The 19,389-nt window shown below is 33.0% G+C and overlaps 1 protein-coding gene across 1 annotated transcript in view; it reads left to right on the forward strand.

Moving 5' to 3' along the window:
• The window catches only part of LOC121406950 (phospholipid phosphatase 1-like), a 37,057-nt gene extending 17,872 nt beyond the window's left edge, over positions 1-19,185 (forward strand). Inside the window, exons 4-7 of the mRNA XM_041597825.1 lie at positions 12,794-12,851; positions 13,364-13,546; positions 13,901-14,021; positions 16,157-19,185. Of these exons, the coding sequence (XP_041453759.1) occupies positions 12,794-12,851; positions 13,364-13,546; positions 13,901-14,021; positions 16,157-16,263 (469 nt within the window). The 3' untranslated portion in view covers positions 16,264-19,185. The remainder of the gene's footprint in view (positions 1-12,793; positions 12,852-13,363; positions 13,547-13,900; positions 14,022-16,156) is intronic.
• The last annotated feature ends 204 nt before the right edge of the window (positions 19,186-19,389 follow it).

The raw sequence follows: 19,389 nt of genomic DNA on the forward strand, positions 1-19,389 counted from the left end.
TACCAGTGATGGCCCTGAAATAGAAGTATTTTCTTATAAAGCTTTTGAAATATCTTCAAAACTTGCAGTAAACAGTCACATATATGTAATGATCTGTTGGAGCTGTGCTAACTGTGTCTTCAGAATGTATCGTCTTTAAAGGGGAAGTTCACCCTGAAGAAAACTTTGTTGTAAAAATAGCAGAAAAAATAGTAAAAAATATTGGTGAAGGTTTGAGGAAAATCCGTTAAAGAGTAAGAAAGTTATTAGAGTTCAAAGTTTTGGATTTGTGACGTCATAGACGAGCAGCTGCCCCATGTGTTATGTAATATAAAATGCATGAATTTCAAATTTAGTATGGTTCCTGATGACTTAATTTGGTTTCTACTCATGATCGGGTGTGAAATGATTTGTCTATTGATATACAAAAGGTACAGTGAAAACCATTTTCAATTTTCTGAGAAAATGACATTTCATTGATTTTTTACCATTCGCTATGTAGGATTGCTGCTCGCATATGACGTCACAAATCAAATAATTGAAATTCTAATAACTTTTTAATTACTTGATGAATTTTTCTCAAACCTTCGGCAATATTTTTATTATTTTTTCTGCTATTTTTACAATAAACTGTTTGTCAGGGTAAACTTCCCCTTTAATAGAAGAAGAAGAAAATGAAAAAAAAGAAGGAGGAGGAGAGTATTTTTTGTTGTATTGTTATTATTCTTTTTACTATCCTGGATCCGGGAGTATTGAGTACTTTAACTCGGGTTCACTGCTTTCATCTTGTACTTCACTGCAATCAATATAGGTTTACTATCTGGAGTGATAGTTTACAAAGGAAGAATTTTCAGAATGGAGATCTTGACTTCACTGTATAGAATGTGATCCCCTCCGTGTGGTGTACTATCATGCACAGAAATATCTAGAGAAGCCCTGCAGAATCTAGATATCGATGTATAAGTTGTATCAACTTTCTCTTAATCTGAAACTGGAGTTGCATTGCTATGTTACTCAATATTCCGAAACTGTTTGCAACCGTTACAATTTTCATCAAACAGTTCATGTTTCATATGATGAATTCATTAGAATGCTTGATTGCATTATTCCTATCCACAAACAAACTGGTTAAAGAATGTCTTTGTCCTCTTTAGTTTTTTAACGATGAAAATGAAATTCGACTCTTGATTGATTTGGTATAAATAACTCCTTTTTTGAAGGAGCTGAATTGTATCCTAAGGTAAAATCTAACTTTTCAATGATCTTGGAAAAATGGAGCTTTAATGATTTTTACTATGAGCATATTAGAAATGAATTGAAATTGATGGAATTTGTTATGTTTTTGTTACATTATGAAACTGAAACATAATGTGATAATTCTCAATTTCATAGTTGTATTGTGCTCGCCCTCGCCCCCCTCCATACCCCCTTTCAGCTTTGGGCTATACCTCCTCATCTGAAAATGAAAATAAGAGTGGAAATCACTCACCTTGACATAAATTGTTTAGTCTTTGAACATTTCATTTTTTAACTGCATATATGTTTCCATACTGGTGATGAAATAAGTGAATTCTCCCTACTATCTCATGAAACATGTTTTAAAGATTCTGTAATTGGTGAATAAAAGTATGGAACATATTTTTTAATAGAACCGATGTCTCACATTTCTGTCTGTCAGTTACCACCTTTTTGCTTGATGCAATTCTCATGTCCATATAAGATGTATTTAGTTTTATCAAATGTAATTAAGTTTGCATGAAGGTTATGTTTATGTAACATTTGAGAATATCTTTTGTATTTTGAAATGGACAAGATATATTCGAAAACTTCTGTGGTGATTTTGTCTGCTTTTTTGTCAAGAAGAAAATTGGTAAACCATTTAAGTGGGGATATAAATACTATTTATCAAATGACTTGGTGACGGTGTGTCCGTTCCACTCCAATTTACTAAGATTTAATGGCCTATTAGGTTGTTTAGATGTCGCAGTGAGGGAATCAAATGAGATCTTGATGACTCTCATTATAGGATTTTAAAATAGTTTTCTCATTCCCTGTTTTTAGGTTGCTGTGTGAAAACTAACTTATCCTACTTGCACTATGAGAAGAGAATACAAACCAAGAAAATACTTTGTTATTGAAGCAAAAAATATTTCTGTTTCTACTTTCAGCATTCATGTCCCAGTAATCTTCTTGCATTGGGAATTTCATTTTACTTCTTTTTGAACAAGTAATTGGAAATTTGTTTTTCTCAAACCTGATCAATGCTAGGGATTTGTATTATTTTTTTTATGTTGTTACTACATGACATTTTAATAGATGGAAGGTTTGAAAAGAAGATGACAAAGGTAAATACATAGTCTGGAATTTTGATCATGATTTTCATTTGAAAAGGGCATTTGAATTTCAGGTGAATGGGCAAAGGGAAAAGGGTTGACCATTGAAGACATGGAATAAGCAAATATTGAAGGAGAGTAGAAGGGTAGGACCAAGGAGTTTGGATTGAAGGAGAATGATTCAACAATTCAAGGAGTTGGGGTATAAGAGCTATGGCACCTCCATAATTGGGAACCAAACTTGATTATTTGAAACCTGACTGGATTACTGCTTCCAAATTACCTTTTGTTCCAAAATTGAAATTTTTTACCATCCACAAATGTTGTATGATTTTGGCTGAGATTTCAATAACAAGAATTACTAATAAATACACATCAAAATGGATACTATCGGTCTAGTATAGATTTAGTATGGTTCTTGTGAAAGTTTTGCATTCGAATGGAAACAAAACCCATGACAACTTTCAATGATATCAGAGTGAGTTAAACTGCTTTGACCCATTTTATGACTGTTCAATGGAAATAATTCTTTTGGAATTATGTAATCAGTACAGACTTTATGATACACTTTGTAAACTCATCATCCGTTTTCTATTCTTTTCAACAAAAGGGATGAATATCCAAGGCTGGAAAATGCCAACTAGGTCTTATATGACTGAATGAGCTCAATTTATTTTCATTATGCTGGAAAGTGAAAGGTCTTTTGAAGCTTCATGGTAGAGTTGGGATTTAAAATCTGCTAGGAGTAATTGAGTAGGGCAACCATTGAATCAAAAGTTGATTTGCAAACAACAAAAAATCGCCATGAATTGGAATTTGAATAAGTTGAATAATGGTGGAAAATAGCAGACTACCACTATGTTATATCTTTTCAGACTGGTTAGCCAGAAAGAAGAAGAGACCCCATTAGGTGAATAAAATGAGATAGGAGAAAGAACTTATAAGAAATGTAAGTTGGTAATGAAGATCCTGTATGATTTGGATAAAAAAACCTCTGTCCTCTTCTATAAACAAGTGGCTATTAACTCTCTACAAACGTTACATTATTCAAGCAAAAATTTGTTGTCTTATGTCTCAGCAAAAAAATGCAGTTGCATGGTAGATATTAACACTAAAGAGGAAAGTTCAGGAAACTTTGCCAAGTGAAAAGTTGCTTTGAAATGATAACAAAATCAGAGGAAGGGTAAGTGAATTGAAGAATGTCATAGGCCTATATTTTGATAGTTGTGAAAAGTTGTATGGAGATATTGCATCGGCTGCACAGATGATAAAGAAATAAAATAGACAACAAATTTGGTTTGCATAATTATCATAGCAAACACTCGCGTTATCCAGTGAAACCCTTTTTTTTGGTAAAAAGATCAAACCTAAGTAAGTCTTAGCTCGTGTGTGAACCTTGTAACTTTTTTCCTTTCCACACCAAGGTATTGCATGGTGAAATGATACAATGGCCATGTTTCCTACAATTTGCCAGGGATGTTTCAATGATAGGGGTAGGTAAATCGTCCATGAAATTAAGTGGTGACTTAAATGAACAGTCTTTTATCAATTCAACTTGTGGAGCTGTGTTTATTGGATTAACAAATTTACATAAATGAGAAGAAATAATATATATTCCAAGGAATATGAGTGCTTTGAATTTAGTTATCTCCTTGTTCTTGTGTTTAAAAACATGCTCTTTCGACCTCATTCTCCTTTGTGAATGGGATTTATATGTTTAAGACTGGATGCATTGGTCTAGTATGAGTAAAGTTCCTCTTCACCTGTGAATCAGCTTGATGTTTTGCCAAATATTTTTTTTGGGTCAAAATGTCTCAAATTTCTTGGGCTCCCAAGATGAAACATTTAAAACTATCTTCTAATGGCATCTTGATTACCGAATAATCTGAAATTTGTTCTGATCGGAAATGGGAGGATAATTTGGAATCATAGGCTGGTGTTGACGGGCCTAATGATACCACCCGACGATGCCAGAGGCACCTTGAAGTGAAACCCTTAAAGAACTGTTTATCTTTGAAGATCAGAAAGGAAATGTTTTAATGGGTCCTGCCTATTACTCATGTTCTCCGAGCTCATGTTACTTTCTTCAAAGTTTTTCCAACAGCAAACATTTAACATGTAGGCCTACATGTATGTTACAAGAGTATGCTTTTTCCTGAAAGGCACGTCAGTCAATGCTTCTGATTTTTTTTGCAAAAGTCATCATTAAGGTATTTGTTATATTCATTCAGTAGGTTAGCATCACATGATTGTGGAAGTTTTAGCTATAAAGCCCTTTAGTTTTGGAAAGAAAGAATTTCTCACTTTGACCTGGATTGAAATAAATATTTGGTACTTGCCAATGGTGAGATGTTGAAAGGTATCAGACTTTGTATACATTGGCATGGGTCAATTCCATAATTCTTAACTGTTTATCACAAGTAATATAAACATCCACCATAAACATGCCTCAATATTGAGGCAAAAAGATCAGAATGAGTTATGACTTTTTAAAAAACATTTTGATATATTCCCTTTTTCTCCCAATGAAAAAATATTACATTATTAAATAACTGAAATATGACATGCAAATCTACAAAGCCTTGATTGGGTATAACAATGGAAAAAACAATAGTATCATCTTTCTTTCAACTCTGTCTGACAGACATCACACCTGCAAATACATGATTTGGGAGAAATGAAAATGAAAAAGAGTTACTGAAATCATTTACAAAGATCAAGGATCCATTTTGATCAAAAGAATACTGATAGAAGTTAAACTTGAGTGTGTCTGACAATGAAATCAAGGAGAAAATGAAGTTCAAAATTGAAGGTTTAGGAAGCCACCCTCTTGTAAAGGATGGTCGATTGAAAATTCAGTACCTGGTAATCTCTGCCAAAGTTCACCACCATAATTGACGTAATTGCTATTACAGTGTACCGGTTTTTGACGTATTCTGGCACAATTCCATGCAGTAGTATACCCTGGAAATTGATAACAGAATGAAGCAAATGCAAGACTTTATGAAGAGTGATGATGGCAACTTGGTTGTAAGGTGTTCAAATTACCATATATAATTTTCAATATTGAATATTAGCTAGAGTTTAAACTCATAAGGGAAAATGAGAGGAACATCAATCTGGTGTGGTTCAGTGGTTTCCAGGACCATGATCAATTGGGCAAAATGAGTTTTCTGAGGATTTCTAGAATTCTGATTTCTGAACAGTTAAATCTGGATTATTTATTTATGAACACATTTGGATTAAAAAACACTTAAATTAAAACACAATTTGGTAACTCCATGACATACTTTTTCTTTAATTTCCTGTTTTGTATGCTATTAAGTTCAGTTATAAATATTACAAATAGTTTTCAGAAATACAATAATACAGTGACAAGTGCTAAAGTGTAAAGGGAAAATATAAAACTAATATTCACAGGAAAACAGATTAAAATGACATTTCATGACATAAAAATGCAGTCAAATCTGCTTCCTTTTAATAGAGAGGGACATTCAGAACTAGGGTTAGATCGGGGAATTCTCAGGAACAATCTGATTGCAAGATGAACAAGGAATTAATAAAAATCAATGAAACTCCCTGTAAATCTTCATCTTGAAACCCGTCCAAAGTATTTAGTGATGAGTGCCCACAGGTGCTGACATTGTTTTGAATTGAACCTCAAATTGATTTAAAGTGATGCTCAAAAACACAACTCATTTCCTGTCCAGTCTACCACCTTCAAATAAACTGAGTGCTCATTTTTCTGCATGATCAATTAGATATGACATCTTACTGGAAGCAGGGGTAAATCTAATTATTCATCAAAGGGGCTGTGTGTAGTAGTTTGTTTGCTAATCTGTTAATCTCTTTGAAAGATTCGTCATGATCTATTAACTAATCCACCAAGTTAAGTTTACCAAATAAATCCAACAATGGATACTTGAAGAGTGCACAGGAGGCGTAAGTTTAGTGGTTCTTTAGAGCGCAAGATTTAATTATTGATCTGTCATGCTTGTAGTAAGGAAGTACAGATCCTTTGTATTGTGTTGGAAAAATATTGTCACCACAAGCCTGGCTTGGTAAATCATGCTTTGTTTGGTTTAATGCTCATAAAATGGATGCAGATCAGCAGATCAATTATGAAATAAATGTGTTTTTTTAAGGTTTATCGATAGCTACTTTGAATGGAAAGAGTTATTTTATTTTACAAGGTAGTCCTGCATTATACACCTACCTAATGCCTACAAGGATGTAAGCTGTTTGGTATATTACCTCACCATTGACCTGCTGTAATGATAGCATTTGTTCCCTACTTCCAGAAAAAGAAGATTTTAAACTTTATTTAACTTCAGTCACTTGTTATTATGGTGCATACAACTCAAGAAGGTAGCAATATAACTGTGACAGTTAACTCTTAAACATTATTTGACAGTGTACTTAATATCAGTTGTCATAATACTAAGGCCGTGTTTATGCTTCCACTTTTCAGGCCAGAATCAGCGTTTCCAAACGTGATTAGTCCAAAACACGGTTGCGTCCATGCTTACTTTCATTTAAACGCTGTTTCAAAACGCCAATCATAAACTCACAAAAAGGTGCGTTTGTAAACATTGTTTGACCAGAATCGGGCTTTCTGGGGAAGTGTAAACAGAACCACGATCGTAAACGTGTTTAAATGACGTCATTTGGTACATGCTTCCGGTGAGATGAAAATCCGCGGGCAAATACAGTCGCTGGGCTATTGCTCCATGTTATCTCTATATAATAACAACAATCAGAAAAAAAAACTTTCAAAAAAAAGGCGCGCCCAATTTGACCTCGCTATACGACGCGAAGCCAGCTGGAGATCATGATTTGCTTTGAAAAGTTAAGCATAAACAGCACTCCCAGAACCACGTTTACGATCGGCGTTTTGAATCGACGTTTGAAATCACCGATTCTGTCCTCGCAATGGAAGCATAAACACACCCTAAGCTGCATAAAGACAGTGCACTCCCATTCAGAGGGTACCTGTATTGGTTATTTTTTCCTTGTTAGTCTAGGTGGGGTTCCATGACCTGCTTGCTTCTTCTCAGTGGTATTGACTGAGTCCATGGAGCCATCAGGGTCAACAGAGACAAAGCTAGATGACACTATAGTTTTTGATATTTTTATTTTGAATGTCATTGTACTGATGCTTTTGGAATGGTTGAATGTGAACATAGTTCACATTGTAATGATTGGTTTCAGATGTCGACATAGAACTGAAACAAAGCTTGCAGAGCCAATCAGATTGGGGTTGTTGCAAGACCAGTGAATCTTGTAGATTTTATCTTTAAAAATATGCATCCATCTTCGGAAAATATGTTCCAACTTACATTTGTATTACTGGTAATTGCTTTAATCTTAATTATCTTATCCTCACATTTTTTTGGGTCTAATTGAAAAGATGCAGGGAGAAAGGGCTATCTAGCTTTGTTTGAAAGGGGGGGGGGGATAACCTGTTTCAATGAAAAAATGAATAAGTGCCATCTTGAGACAGAGTTTTCAGTTTAGCTTCTTTTACAAACGTAACTAATTATTATGTGATAATATCTGAGCACAAATTTGGTAGGATATTAATAGAGTTGCTTCTCTTTTGTATTCTAGTGATCACTGTGATGTCAAATATGCAGTGATCCAAGGGTTACAAATATAGGCCTATGTTTTCTTTGTATTCATACATACAAGATGAATGCAAATTTACCACTTTTTGCTTGATCAGTGAAGTTAATACATTTATTCGTGTACATCAATAATTTCTTTATTCCAGTTAACTCTATTTTAGTCCAGTGCATGTGAACTGTCTAAAAAGTGGCTATGCAAAAGAAAAGTGGGTCAATTACATTACCTGTTAAGAATCTTGACAGGAGGGTGTCTAAAGTAGCACCCTCGTGCAAGCCAGATAATCCACTATGTCAACAGGTACCATGCCTACTCAGACACAATAGGATGTGAAGGGGGAGGGGGGTAAAACAAAACAGGGTCAGAGAGAAATGAATCCGCATTAACTGATGTCTCTTTGCATTACATATGGACTTATGAGCCAGTTGATCAGCCCCATCATAAATCCTGACCGGAATCAATTCAGATCCAAAATGACATCCCTCATTATATTGAAATGATAATGATTCACACCTTTTAAATTGCGATGTGGTCAAATCCTAAACAGTTTTTTCTATACATACCATTTGGTGTGATTGCTAATTCCATGGAAAAATCTGGTCACCCAGTATTAATACCCTGGTCATCTAGTTTCATCTTTTGAAGAAACTCAAAAGCAAGTGAGCGAAGCGATCAGGTTTATCATGGGGTGCGCTTTCGCATGTTCTAGAGTGGAATCGAGGATTTCTTGCACACTTTTGGGGGATATTGTGGAAATTTTCAGTAAAAAAATTGGAGGGAGGGGGCACCCCCCCCCCATCTACTGTGCATGGCCATGCATCTAGCTGTCAGATTAAGTGTGTAATATGTAATCACCATTTGAAGTGAGGCTAACTCTTCCAAATCTCAGGTGTTCTTTCGCTTGTCCTTTCAGTAGTTCCACTTGTATGGCTTGTTTCTGTATGCATAGGTGTTTCAGGCTTGTGCTTCTTCACAATGGAACACTTGTTTTCAACAAAAGTGCAGATATTTGGAAGCTACTAATAGGGTATTTGAAATAGAATGAACTATTCTGTATACTTTTCTTACCTGGCATACAGTATACCTGCTTTTTATTTACTCAAATGATCACAGATCTGCTTCTGTCATTGTCTGATTTTATAAAAGAAAAAAAATCTTCAGTAGTGAAAATGTGTTAGGCCATGGGTTGCCTTATGATTGGTCTACGAACCGACTTTGAAATGAATTATAATGATACATGTAATTGATGAGAAGATTAAATTGTGGAACAATTTACAGCCCAAGAATGTAAATCATGAACATTTATTTCTATCAATTCCTCTCGATAGGCATAAAAACAAATTCAATTCAGAATTGTAATGTGATCTAGCAATCGTATGCTACAAGTTTTAACCAATTCGGCCGTTTCTGCGAACTGAAGGTTACAATTATCTAAATATTTTGATACTGTTTAATAGTTTAAATACATTGATATGTTTGTGTTAGTAGAAAAAATGTAAAATGCAGGTTTTTCTCAGATCAGTTCATAGACCAGTTGTAAGGTGTGCTCAGGCCTTTTGAATTATTTAGTGAGATCCCACTTAACAAATTTAACAGGATTCAAATTCTGAGATATTTTGGCTTGAATACTTGTACACTTATCATTTAGCATTTATTTTTTTTTTTTCTGAATTTTAATAAATGAAGTATTACCTGTGGTGTTTGTAAATGTAATTATTATGTTACAGATGTATGTGCCACAAATATGAGAATGTGGAAATCTTACCCTTTTTTAATAAATCACTATAGTATGCCCTACTGAGTAAACAGAACCTTGGAAAAGAGTTGATTCTTGTGTTACTGTAACTTTATATCTTTCTTATTTCTATAAGATTTTTAAAACATTCACTAAATTGACAAATTTTGAATTTCATTCATTGTTATTTAATCAAATAGTAGCAGTTAATTTATTGAAGTGGATATCTATTTGTTCATTTGTTCATTATTTGTATTCGAAGTATCCGTTCACTAATTTGTTTATGTATTAGTATTGATTTCCTTATTATATATATCATTACCATTGCTAGAAAATTACTCCTTGATATTACTCCATGGATTCAAACATCTACATGGGAGGACTTAGCCCTTAAACATGTTAAATTACAACTACCTGATAATTAATAAATGGTGAGAACCCATGATCTAGTTTAACACCAAGAAAATCTGTTTTTGGGAGCAGATTGCAGCTAATGAGCTTGATAGATTAATTACAGCAACCACAGACTGGAAAATGATAAATTTTCTTTTGCTTTTCTTCTGGCGTGTGCTGCTTTCTTGGTGCCGAATTAATGGCCGATTCTGGCTTGCCGGCAGCATTATGATTTATTTCCCATTAACCATCATCACTTAGGTGGAATGAGTGGGATGAGATACAGCCCCAGGGTGGAAGATGGGAGTCTTCCAATTTATTCAGTTTGTCTGCTGATGGTTGCTACTATCCTCACAAAGGAAGTGAATAGACAGTTTGAAGTGAGGATAGATTTAAAGGCAGTCACTTCACTTGTATTTGTTAAAGGGGAAGTTCACCCTGACAAAAACTTTATTGTAAAAATAGCAGAAAAAATAATAAAAAACATTGCGGAATGTTTGAGAAAATTTCATCAAATAATTAAAAAGTTATTAGAATTTCAATTATTTGATTTGTGACGTCATATGCGAGCAGCATTCCTACATAGCGAATGGTAAAAAATCAATAAAATGTCATTTTCTCAGAAAATTGAAAATGGTTTTCACTGTACCTTTTGTATATCAATAGACAAATTATTTCACACCTGATCATGAATAGAAAACAAAATTAAGTCATCAGGAACCATGCAAAATTTGAAATTCATGCATTTTATATTACATAACACATGGGGCAGCTGCTCGTTTATGACGTCACAAATCCAAAACTTTGAACTCTAATAACTTTCTTACTCTTTAACAGATTTTCCTCAAACCTTCACCAATATTTTTTACTATTTTTTTTGCTATTTTTGCAACAAAGTTTTCTTCAGGGTGAACTTCCCCTTTAAAGGCAATTTTTGTTACTGTACCGTGGAATAGTGAGACATAATGACAGGTGCTGAATAGACCAATATTTTGTCATACATGTATTAAAAAAAATACTTATTCCGGGTATTTATGAGTTGATATCCTCATGATTTTAGTTTTCTAATGAGAAGTCCATATAACAACATTTTACATTGTCAAAGAATGAAGGAAGAAGCACATATTGGCACCATAAAAATTGGAAGTATAAGAATTTTGTTCTTATCATTTGTACTCACTGAAAGGTATATTTTCTCTCAGCTTTATCTCTCTCCCCTTCTCTCTTCCCATCTCCCTGCTCTTTTCTCCAATCAGGGATGAAATCTAATTGTACTTTCTACTTAATAAATACATTGTGTATTAATTGGAGAGCACATAATTATAGAAATTATTGCAGTAGCATGCGCAGCATTTTTGTAAGGGGGGGGGGGCTCCAGCTGAATGAAAAGTTGACAAGCAAGATTTTTTTTCCGGGGGGGGGGTTAAACCCCTGCATATGCTACTGAATTATTTATTGTTTCATAATGTAGTAAGCTGAATTTCGATACTATGCGTGCACATATCTCAACCTGATTTGGGTTTTAGAAATTACATGCTCATATTATCACTTTGGTTTTATCAAGTCATATGAATTCTGCAATTTCCTTATTTATAATGATTCATTGAATATTTTTCTCTTAGAAATGATTATGAAATGGTCTGTTTGGAAAAAAAAAAATTTTCAGTGAAAAAAAATCACAATTCAAAAGTTAATAGCTCTGTTATTCCATTAATGATATTTGTCAAACCTTCATTAAAGTACATTTTATCTCTCTACATTTAATTAGAAAAAAATGATGCCTTTAAGACATAGAGGGAATTTCAGGGAAAAGACATGGAATGACTAGTCAGAACATGGACCTACGAGAGATTTATGCTGTCCAAATTTAAACTGGGAAATAGATTGTCAATAGAGGGCGCATGTCTATAATTAAGAATGACCACTTTGATCCAAAGAGAGTTTATCTATTTTACTTGCATATTTTGAACATTATAACCATGTTATTCTTTTTTTCAAGAGTTGAATCAGATTAAGAGATCTTTGTTTGAATGTGAAATTACCTGTGTCAGAGAATCTGAAGCTCTATTCTAAATCCTACAGCAAAATAAGTAAAATGAAAATAAAAGACTTTATTATGAAAAATAAAGTTGATTTTTTTTATTTGGGGACCATAATTTGGAAAAGCAAATCAAATTATAAATATTGAGTATGATGGTTATATTTTAAGAAATATACAGGATACATATTTATGATACTAGTATGTCACATGTCTTCTCTCTCTCACACTTTGATCCTTATCAAACTTTGACCTTACAGTTGAATGACCTCTACTGTTGAAATGTTGAGGTTCGTATGGGACCTCCACAACTCAAGTTTATTTCAACTTTTTGCCATACAGTATTGCAATGATTGCTTGATTTCTAACCAGCCAATGGTTGCCAAGTTCTCATTCAATGCAAATCACATTTTAGATGACAGTTGACATAAATCTTGACATGGTCATCAAATCTGTCAACAGTTATATATTTCCAATTATCCATACTTCATTTGTAATTGGTACATTAAGCTTTTCAAGTTTTGATAAATATGACAAATGGATGGATAATGGGCAAACAAATGTCACTGATGATCATCTAAACTTTATCTGATCCTCACTGGGGATCGACAAAATTGAATTGAAGAAGTTTTATTTTGAAAAACATATCTCCCATTCATACATATTCTTTTTGTGTTTATTTATTTACAGATTATCATTTCCATCAGGACACGCATCTTCTGCATTCTATTTCTTCACATACTGGGTAGTAAGTATTCAATTTTCATTTACAGTAACATCTCATGTCCCTACCAAGACATGAGCAGCAACAATTTCACTATCACTTTACTATAATTCCTTATTACAATATCTTGTGACCTTCAAAGTTTGAAAAACCTTTTTGCAAGTGCCTCATTCATACTTACCGGTATGTATGTCCCACATTGTATTATCAGAGACTTTATACTTCAGGATGGAAATCTTCCCACTTGCAGAATGTTGGAAAACTATGGGTTTTTACTTTATTTCACTATTTCTGCTTTATTAAGTAATGGCATCTATATCATAGTGGGGATACAAGAAATGTTGCAAAAAAAGGTAGTGTCAGATCAATTCATTTTGACTATATAGAAATCGAAAGAGGTGAAATTAAAAACAATATTACACTCCTCTCATTGATGTCAGAAATATATATTAACACATCTATTAGATTTTCCTGAAAAATAAAAGTTCATTAAAAAGGTTTTGAACTTTCATGATGTAATGTTTATTTATTTTCAGATATATCTTCAAGCCAGGATGATACCAGAAGTTTTTGGAGATAACTTATTTAGGCCTGTCCTTCAGTTGGCCGGTATCCTCGCAGCTATGTTGGTTGCTCTGTCAAGAGTATCAGACTACAAGCATCACTGGAGTGATGTGTTAGCTGGAAGCACCTTAGGCCTCGTTGTAGCCATCTTAGTGGTACGTTACCTAATATCTTTTTAATTTTTTTTTATTAAAACCAACATTTATGTATTAATGTAAGTTGTATGGGTAATGTTTGATAAAAGTTATTGCTTTTAATATAGAGCTGTTTTATTCTGACCAGAACCCTTGGAGATTCTCATTGTCATATGGTTTTAACTACATATTCCCTTGATCTCTATATGAAGATATAAAAAGACTAGACCTTTTTTTTTCTACATTTTTTCAAGTAATAGTGTGACATTGCAAGTAATTTCATAAAATTACTGTTTTATCCTTCCAGACATACAACATATCTGTGTATGCACACTCATGGTTTGAACATTGCTTTCCCTTTGTTTTTCTTTTTAGGCGGTCTTTGTCAGTGACCTTTTAAGAATACCCATCTCCAGAGAGTCTCGGATAGAGAAGGGCGAGGTGATGCCTCTCTACGGCTCAGGGTCAGCCATCAGTGATCAACTAAGCAGTGACAGTAAGGACCATGCTAATAATGTTGTCACAGCGATAGCCTGAAAACTGTGTTCTCTAGCTGCACCCAGGTCTCCTGTTACTACCACCATCACTTCCATCATCATCATCTTTGTGTATTTGATGTCTACCAGTGATGCGGTCGAGACCAGTTTTAAATTTGGTTTGGACCTTTCCATTGAGAAATAAGGGGAGGGGAAAACATGTCAGCTAGATTAGAAGCTCTTGTGAAAGAAGGCAAAAGCATGCAGGAGTAAGATGGATTGAGAAATGGGGGATGGAAATAAATTAGAAAGGTGAAGAATGAAGGAGATAAAGATGGAATTGGAAGAGGTAGGATATGACAAGATGGAAAAAATAGAGGGAATATAGAGAGATTTATGTATTCATTAAACTAAGTTCTGGGTGTCCATCCATGTTACATCTCATTAAATTACCCACAAATTTTAGAATGACTGGAATACGAAGTGCTGTTAGGTCATACCAAAGCTTTTCCTGATAAAGCATTAGCAAACCATGATTATTTATTCGAAATTGAGCTGAAAATTGTACTTCCCACTTAAAATATGGTATTACTCTTTAAAAGGGGTTAATCTGATTAAAGTAATGTGATTCAAACCTGTTAAGACACATTTAGCTTGCCATATTCCACTTTAACTTTAATTTATAAATACCCTATGGAGCACTTCATGGTCTGTTCTTATCTGGGCTGCATCACTGGTTGTATACATCTATAGTTGGCACTGTGAATCAACAATTATTCGACTAATGATTTGATCACTCACCTGAGCACCTTTGCTGCAACAACTCTTAACAAACTTCCAGCTCAGTGATCTCTAATTAATTTTTTATTCTTTTGTTGTTCCATAACGTAGTCATTATCATGTTAAGAATTGAATGGTTCACTTTGTTTGAATATGAAAACTAATATTTGACACTTCACATTAATATTCACAGTGATGTAATCCCTTATATTTTTAATGTAAAACTAACATTTGATACTTCACACTGCTTCACACTATTAAGTTCAGAGTGGTATTTATCTACATTAGGTATAATGATGCTGGGTTCATGATGAACCATCAGTCCAGTAAAAAACACAATGGTTAGGGATTAATTGTACGATTGATTGTACATTGTAGTCAATGCCATCAATTGTAGACAAATGTTCTACAAAGATTGCTAAGCTTTGCTTTAAATCATATGTGTAAATCCAACCCCCTGTAATCGGACCATCTTGAAGAGATTTATTACTGTACGTATGAAAGATTGTAATGCTCTCAAATTGTAATGGCTTGAGTGAATTCATGTAGTACAGAAATAACAGAGGAAATGGGAAAAGGACATGCGAAAAGGTTGATTAGTTGTAATGGAATTACCGAAAAGCAAGACATTTTTTTTTAGAAAGCCTGTGAATTCTTGGCCTAATCCAGTTAATAAAGATAATTAATATAGTGTATTATTTTAAAAGTCAGAATCAGTCAAATATAGATTTGCAAGCTCATTAACTCTATGTGTGTATTTCTGTGTATATTGGAACTCCTTAAATCCTGCATTTTTGTTCTTTACGATGTACATTTTTCTTTTCTAATACAGCAGTTTTATGTTTAATTTATATTCATGGTGTACATGTTTATTTTTATTACTGAATGTATAGAAAGGATTCTCACTTGAAATGTTGCCACTTGCCACATGATATTTAATTCACACTTCTAATAGCTCTCTGATTTGCTATTGGAAATTGATCAAAGCTCAAGCTTCACTGATCTGTTGCTGGGCTTTTCCCTTTTAAACAAGATTCATTGTATTAAACCTTTAACATTATGTAGATTATTGTGATTGTATTCTGTTCTTCATACTTCTGTATCTTGTTCAGTAACCTGTAGACTCTAAAGGGTAATTTGTATTCAGTTGTAATAAAGATGATAATATATTATCACTCTCATCATTTTGCCAAGGCACATGCACTTCCTGCACTCCCTGTGGAAGTAGTCAAGCCATTGTAAAACTAATCATTAACATACATTTCTTCAGTATAAAAATTAGTAGTGTTAAATCTATGTACAACATCCCTCGGTGTAATTTGCACTGTCTTTGGTACTCTTATTACTTTCTAATTTTTCATTTATCATGTTATAGGGATGTTATCTGATGAAGGCAGTGCTGTAATCACACACAGTGACGAGAATAGGAGAAGAAACTCTGGGAAATATCTGTCTTGTTCATACAGTGGAAACTCAGTGTAGCCTGGTCTATAAGCTTATTTTCCTTGTTTTTACAGTTTATTCATGATTCATATTTGGGATATGTGTTTTGTTACATGATCTCCATACACAGAATAGGAAATTAAGTAAAATACAGTGAAAACGAAACTACACAAAAATTGATGCTGACAGTAGGCAAGAATCCTGTCATACAAAAAAATGAGAAGAACCTCAAATAGAATTTACAGAGCTGGGACCAGGAATATAGTTTTGCTATATTAAACAATGTACTTGCTACATCAGGGATATTACCACGTCATATCAGTTATGCTATTGCCTTGCTATATCGGGATTACATGTACATTGTTAATCAAGATTACCTTTATATGTATGTGGAATATCATATTTTGCCTTGAATATGTGTTCCCAGGTTATCAAAACAGAAAATTATCATCTTTATTTTCTTTTAATAATAGGTCCAATTTATAGTGCAGATACTATATGCATATATTCTTCTGCACTTAAATCTTGGCATTATAATATTACCCTGGCTGTAGCTGAGCTGAAATTGAGGCACTAAAGTGTTTAAGGAAGAGATCCTACATCTTAAAATCAATGTGTCTTGCTTGACTTGACTCCAAGACTAACACTTGTGCCAACTGCCGAAGTCTCATTGCAACATACAAACCAGTTTTCCAACTGTTCCCTGATTCTTATATACCGCTTGTGGCAAAAGTATAATGAAATAGATTATATATATTATTATATGGATACCAAAATACATTTTGCTCAAAACCGAAGCAATTCCACATATATCTAAATCATGGTGATGACTTATAAGTGGTGCTAATTATGAACAATAATATTCAAATTAAAACAGTTTTGTATTATGTTCACATAAAAATTATATATTGTTTTATTTTAAAGAAAATGACTGAATACAAGTGATATAAAGATATCAGGTTACGGCACACAAAGTGAATACAAAGGAGAGAATAAATGTAATGCATTGTAGTCCAACTTTACCAAACTTGTTAACTAATGTCACGGAACAAATGATTACAAATAAAATCTGAATACTTTGAATTAATCTTCAGTAGTTAATCTGGTGCTATATTGGTAGATAATTACTTAAATTTTTTTAAGAGCAATATTGAATTTTCAGATAACCTTGTAATACATGTAAGCCTTCAAGACATGTTATCTTAAAAAAGTGTGACATTGCTCATTGTGAAATGTAGATGCATTGGTGAGTTGGCAACATCTTGCAAACATGTAGTTTATCTTGAAACAGTAAATAGGCATAGGCATTAACAGCAGTATTCAGTGATTGTTCACTTTTACTTTATAACAGTATCAAGTTTGAAAGGAGTAAAGACATTGTAAAATAAATAATTCACGTTCAAACACTTGGTAGGGGGTATGTAATTTTTGTAAAAAACAATATTTCTGTTTTCTTCTGTATCCTAGATAAAGATGAGTCAGTCCAGTACGGTACCTAATTTTATTTTAAACCATATTATATAATCAAGCTACTAACAAAAGGGAATTTTGTTTTTGGTTAATGAAAGACATGATTTCATACACCTTTCAATGGAAGAGCAGAGTAATCAATGACTTCATACATTTGACAACTCATCACAAATTGATCATGTGAATATATTCTTTTCCTATAGGCTTGGGTGTAAATACTTTTTTTTCTTTGTGAAGACATCATTGCAAATGAATACTAATTATCTTGGAAAGTGAATGTGTTTTGAATATTATTTTCAATCTAAACCAAGTTCATTGACCTCTTATTTAAAACCATATTGTTTCTTCTACTCTTATCCAGACTAAGAACTACTGAAGAAAAAATGTGCCCATCCAGAAATGAAACTCTGGATAATTTGCCTCTAAATTTTGAATATTTTCTAATAATGTAAATGTATTCATATTACAATTTGTAAGCAGTAAAGTGACCTCCATTGTGCCCTCTTTATGAAGAGAATATCAACCGATTCATTATTTGTTACTTTGTATGTATATATTTCTCTGTACAGCTGAATTTACATTTCATAAAATGAGATGACATTATATTTGTATATATAGAAATGTCTGTATTTGAAGAATGTTGTACAGTTGGTTTTCTTTATGGATCTAATAATTTTTAATGATTGATAATGTAAGTTTATTTCTGGTACTAGCTAGATTTCTTTGAATCACTATAACATGCAAAGCACCAGGAATAGACTTGGGATTGATGATATGATAGTATCCTTGTAAGGACTGCCTTTCGTGTCATTGATTTCTTATGGTGCACTGTGTGAGAGACCTTTATTTTAACTATTTAGCCTACTTTTATAAAATTAAAGAGTTTTTTTTACTTTAATGGATGAGAAAATGTTGGCTTGCAAATAATTTGTTCCAAACTTGTCTCATTCAGAACTTTTATAATGAATTTGTTACACAAAAGATGATCCATGCAAAAAAAACTTATTCATGCAATTAGCCCATGGTTCTATGAACATGATCTGTATTTTAGAGTGTCGGCTGGTACTAAATGATCAGAAATGTATTTTTTACCTTATTTTATGAAGATGCCTCAAACACTGTAATTGACTGCTTTTCTATTGCAAAAAAAAAAATTATATAAATATTGCCTTTTACGATTTTCAATATAAATGAATCAAGCCAATCATAAAGAAAGGTGCATTTTGTATTGATTATAAGTACAATATGATATATCAAAATGAAAAAAAAACAGCGCCTTTTAATACTTTCATTACTTACTAAATACTAATATGCAATTATGAATGAGTTAAATATAAGATAGCAATAATGACCCATATTTTAACCTTTATTCATGACTTTTTATACATTCTCTTTTTAAATAATTTGATGTTGTAAAGAAATATGTATCGTTTATGACTATTGTATATGTAGTGTCACAATTGGACCAATAAATGCTTGTATAAAATTTCATGATCTTTTTAAGCCTAATTTTTGCATATTATGTTTACAGTCAATGGCCCATGAATATTTGTATTCAATGTTGTTAGCATGACCAAGAAAAGTGGGTGTTATGGCACATATTGGTAGTTATCACAATGTGTAGTAATTTGTCCTATTAGCAGCAAAAGTGAAAATGTCCAAAATTTTCAGCATTGTTCAAATTTCCAAAATTAT

This window comes from Lytechinus variegatus, chromosome 2 (genome assembly GCF_018143015.1).
Source record: "Lytechinus variegatus isolate NC3 chromosome 2, Lvar_3.0, whole genome shotgun sequence".
In the NCBI taxonomy this organism is placed as follows: domain Eukaryota; kingdom Metazoa; phylum Echinodermata; class Echinoidea; order Temnopleuroida; family Toxopneustidae; genus Lytechinus; species Lytechinus variegatus.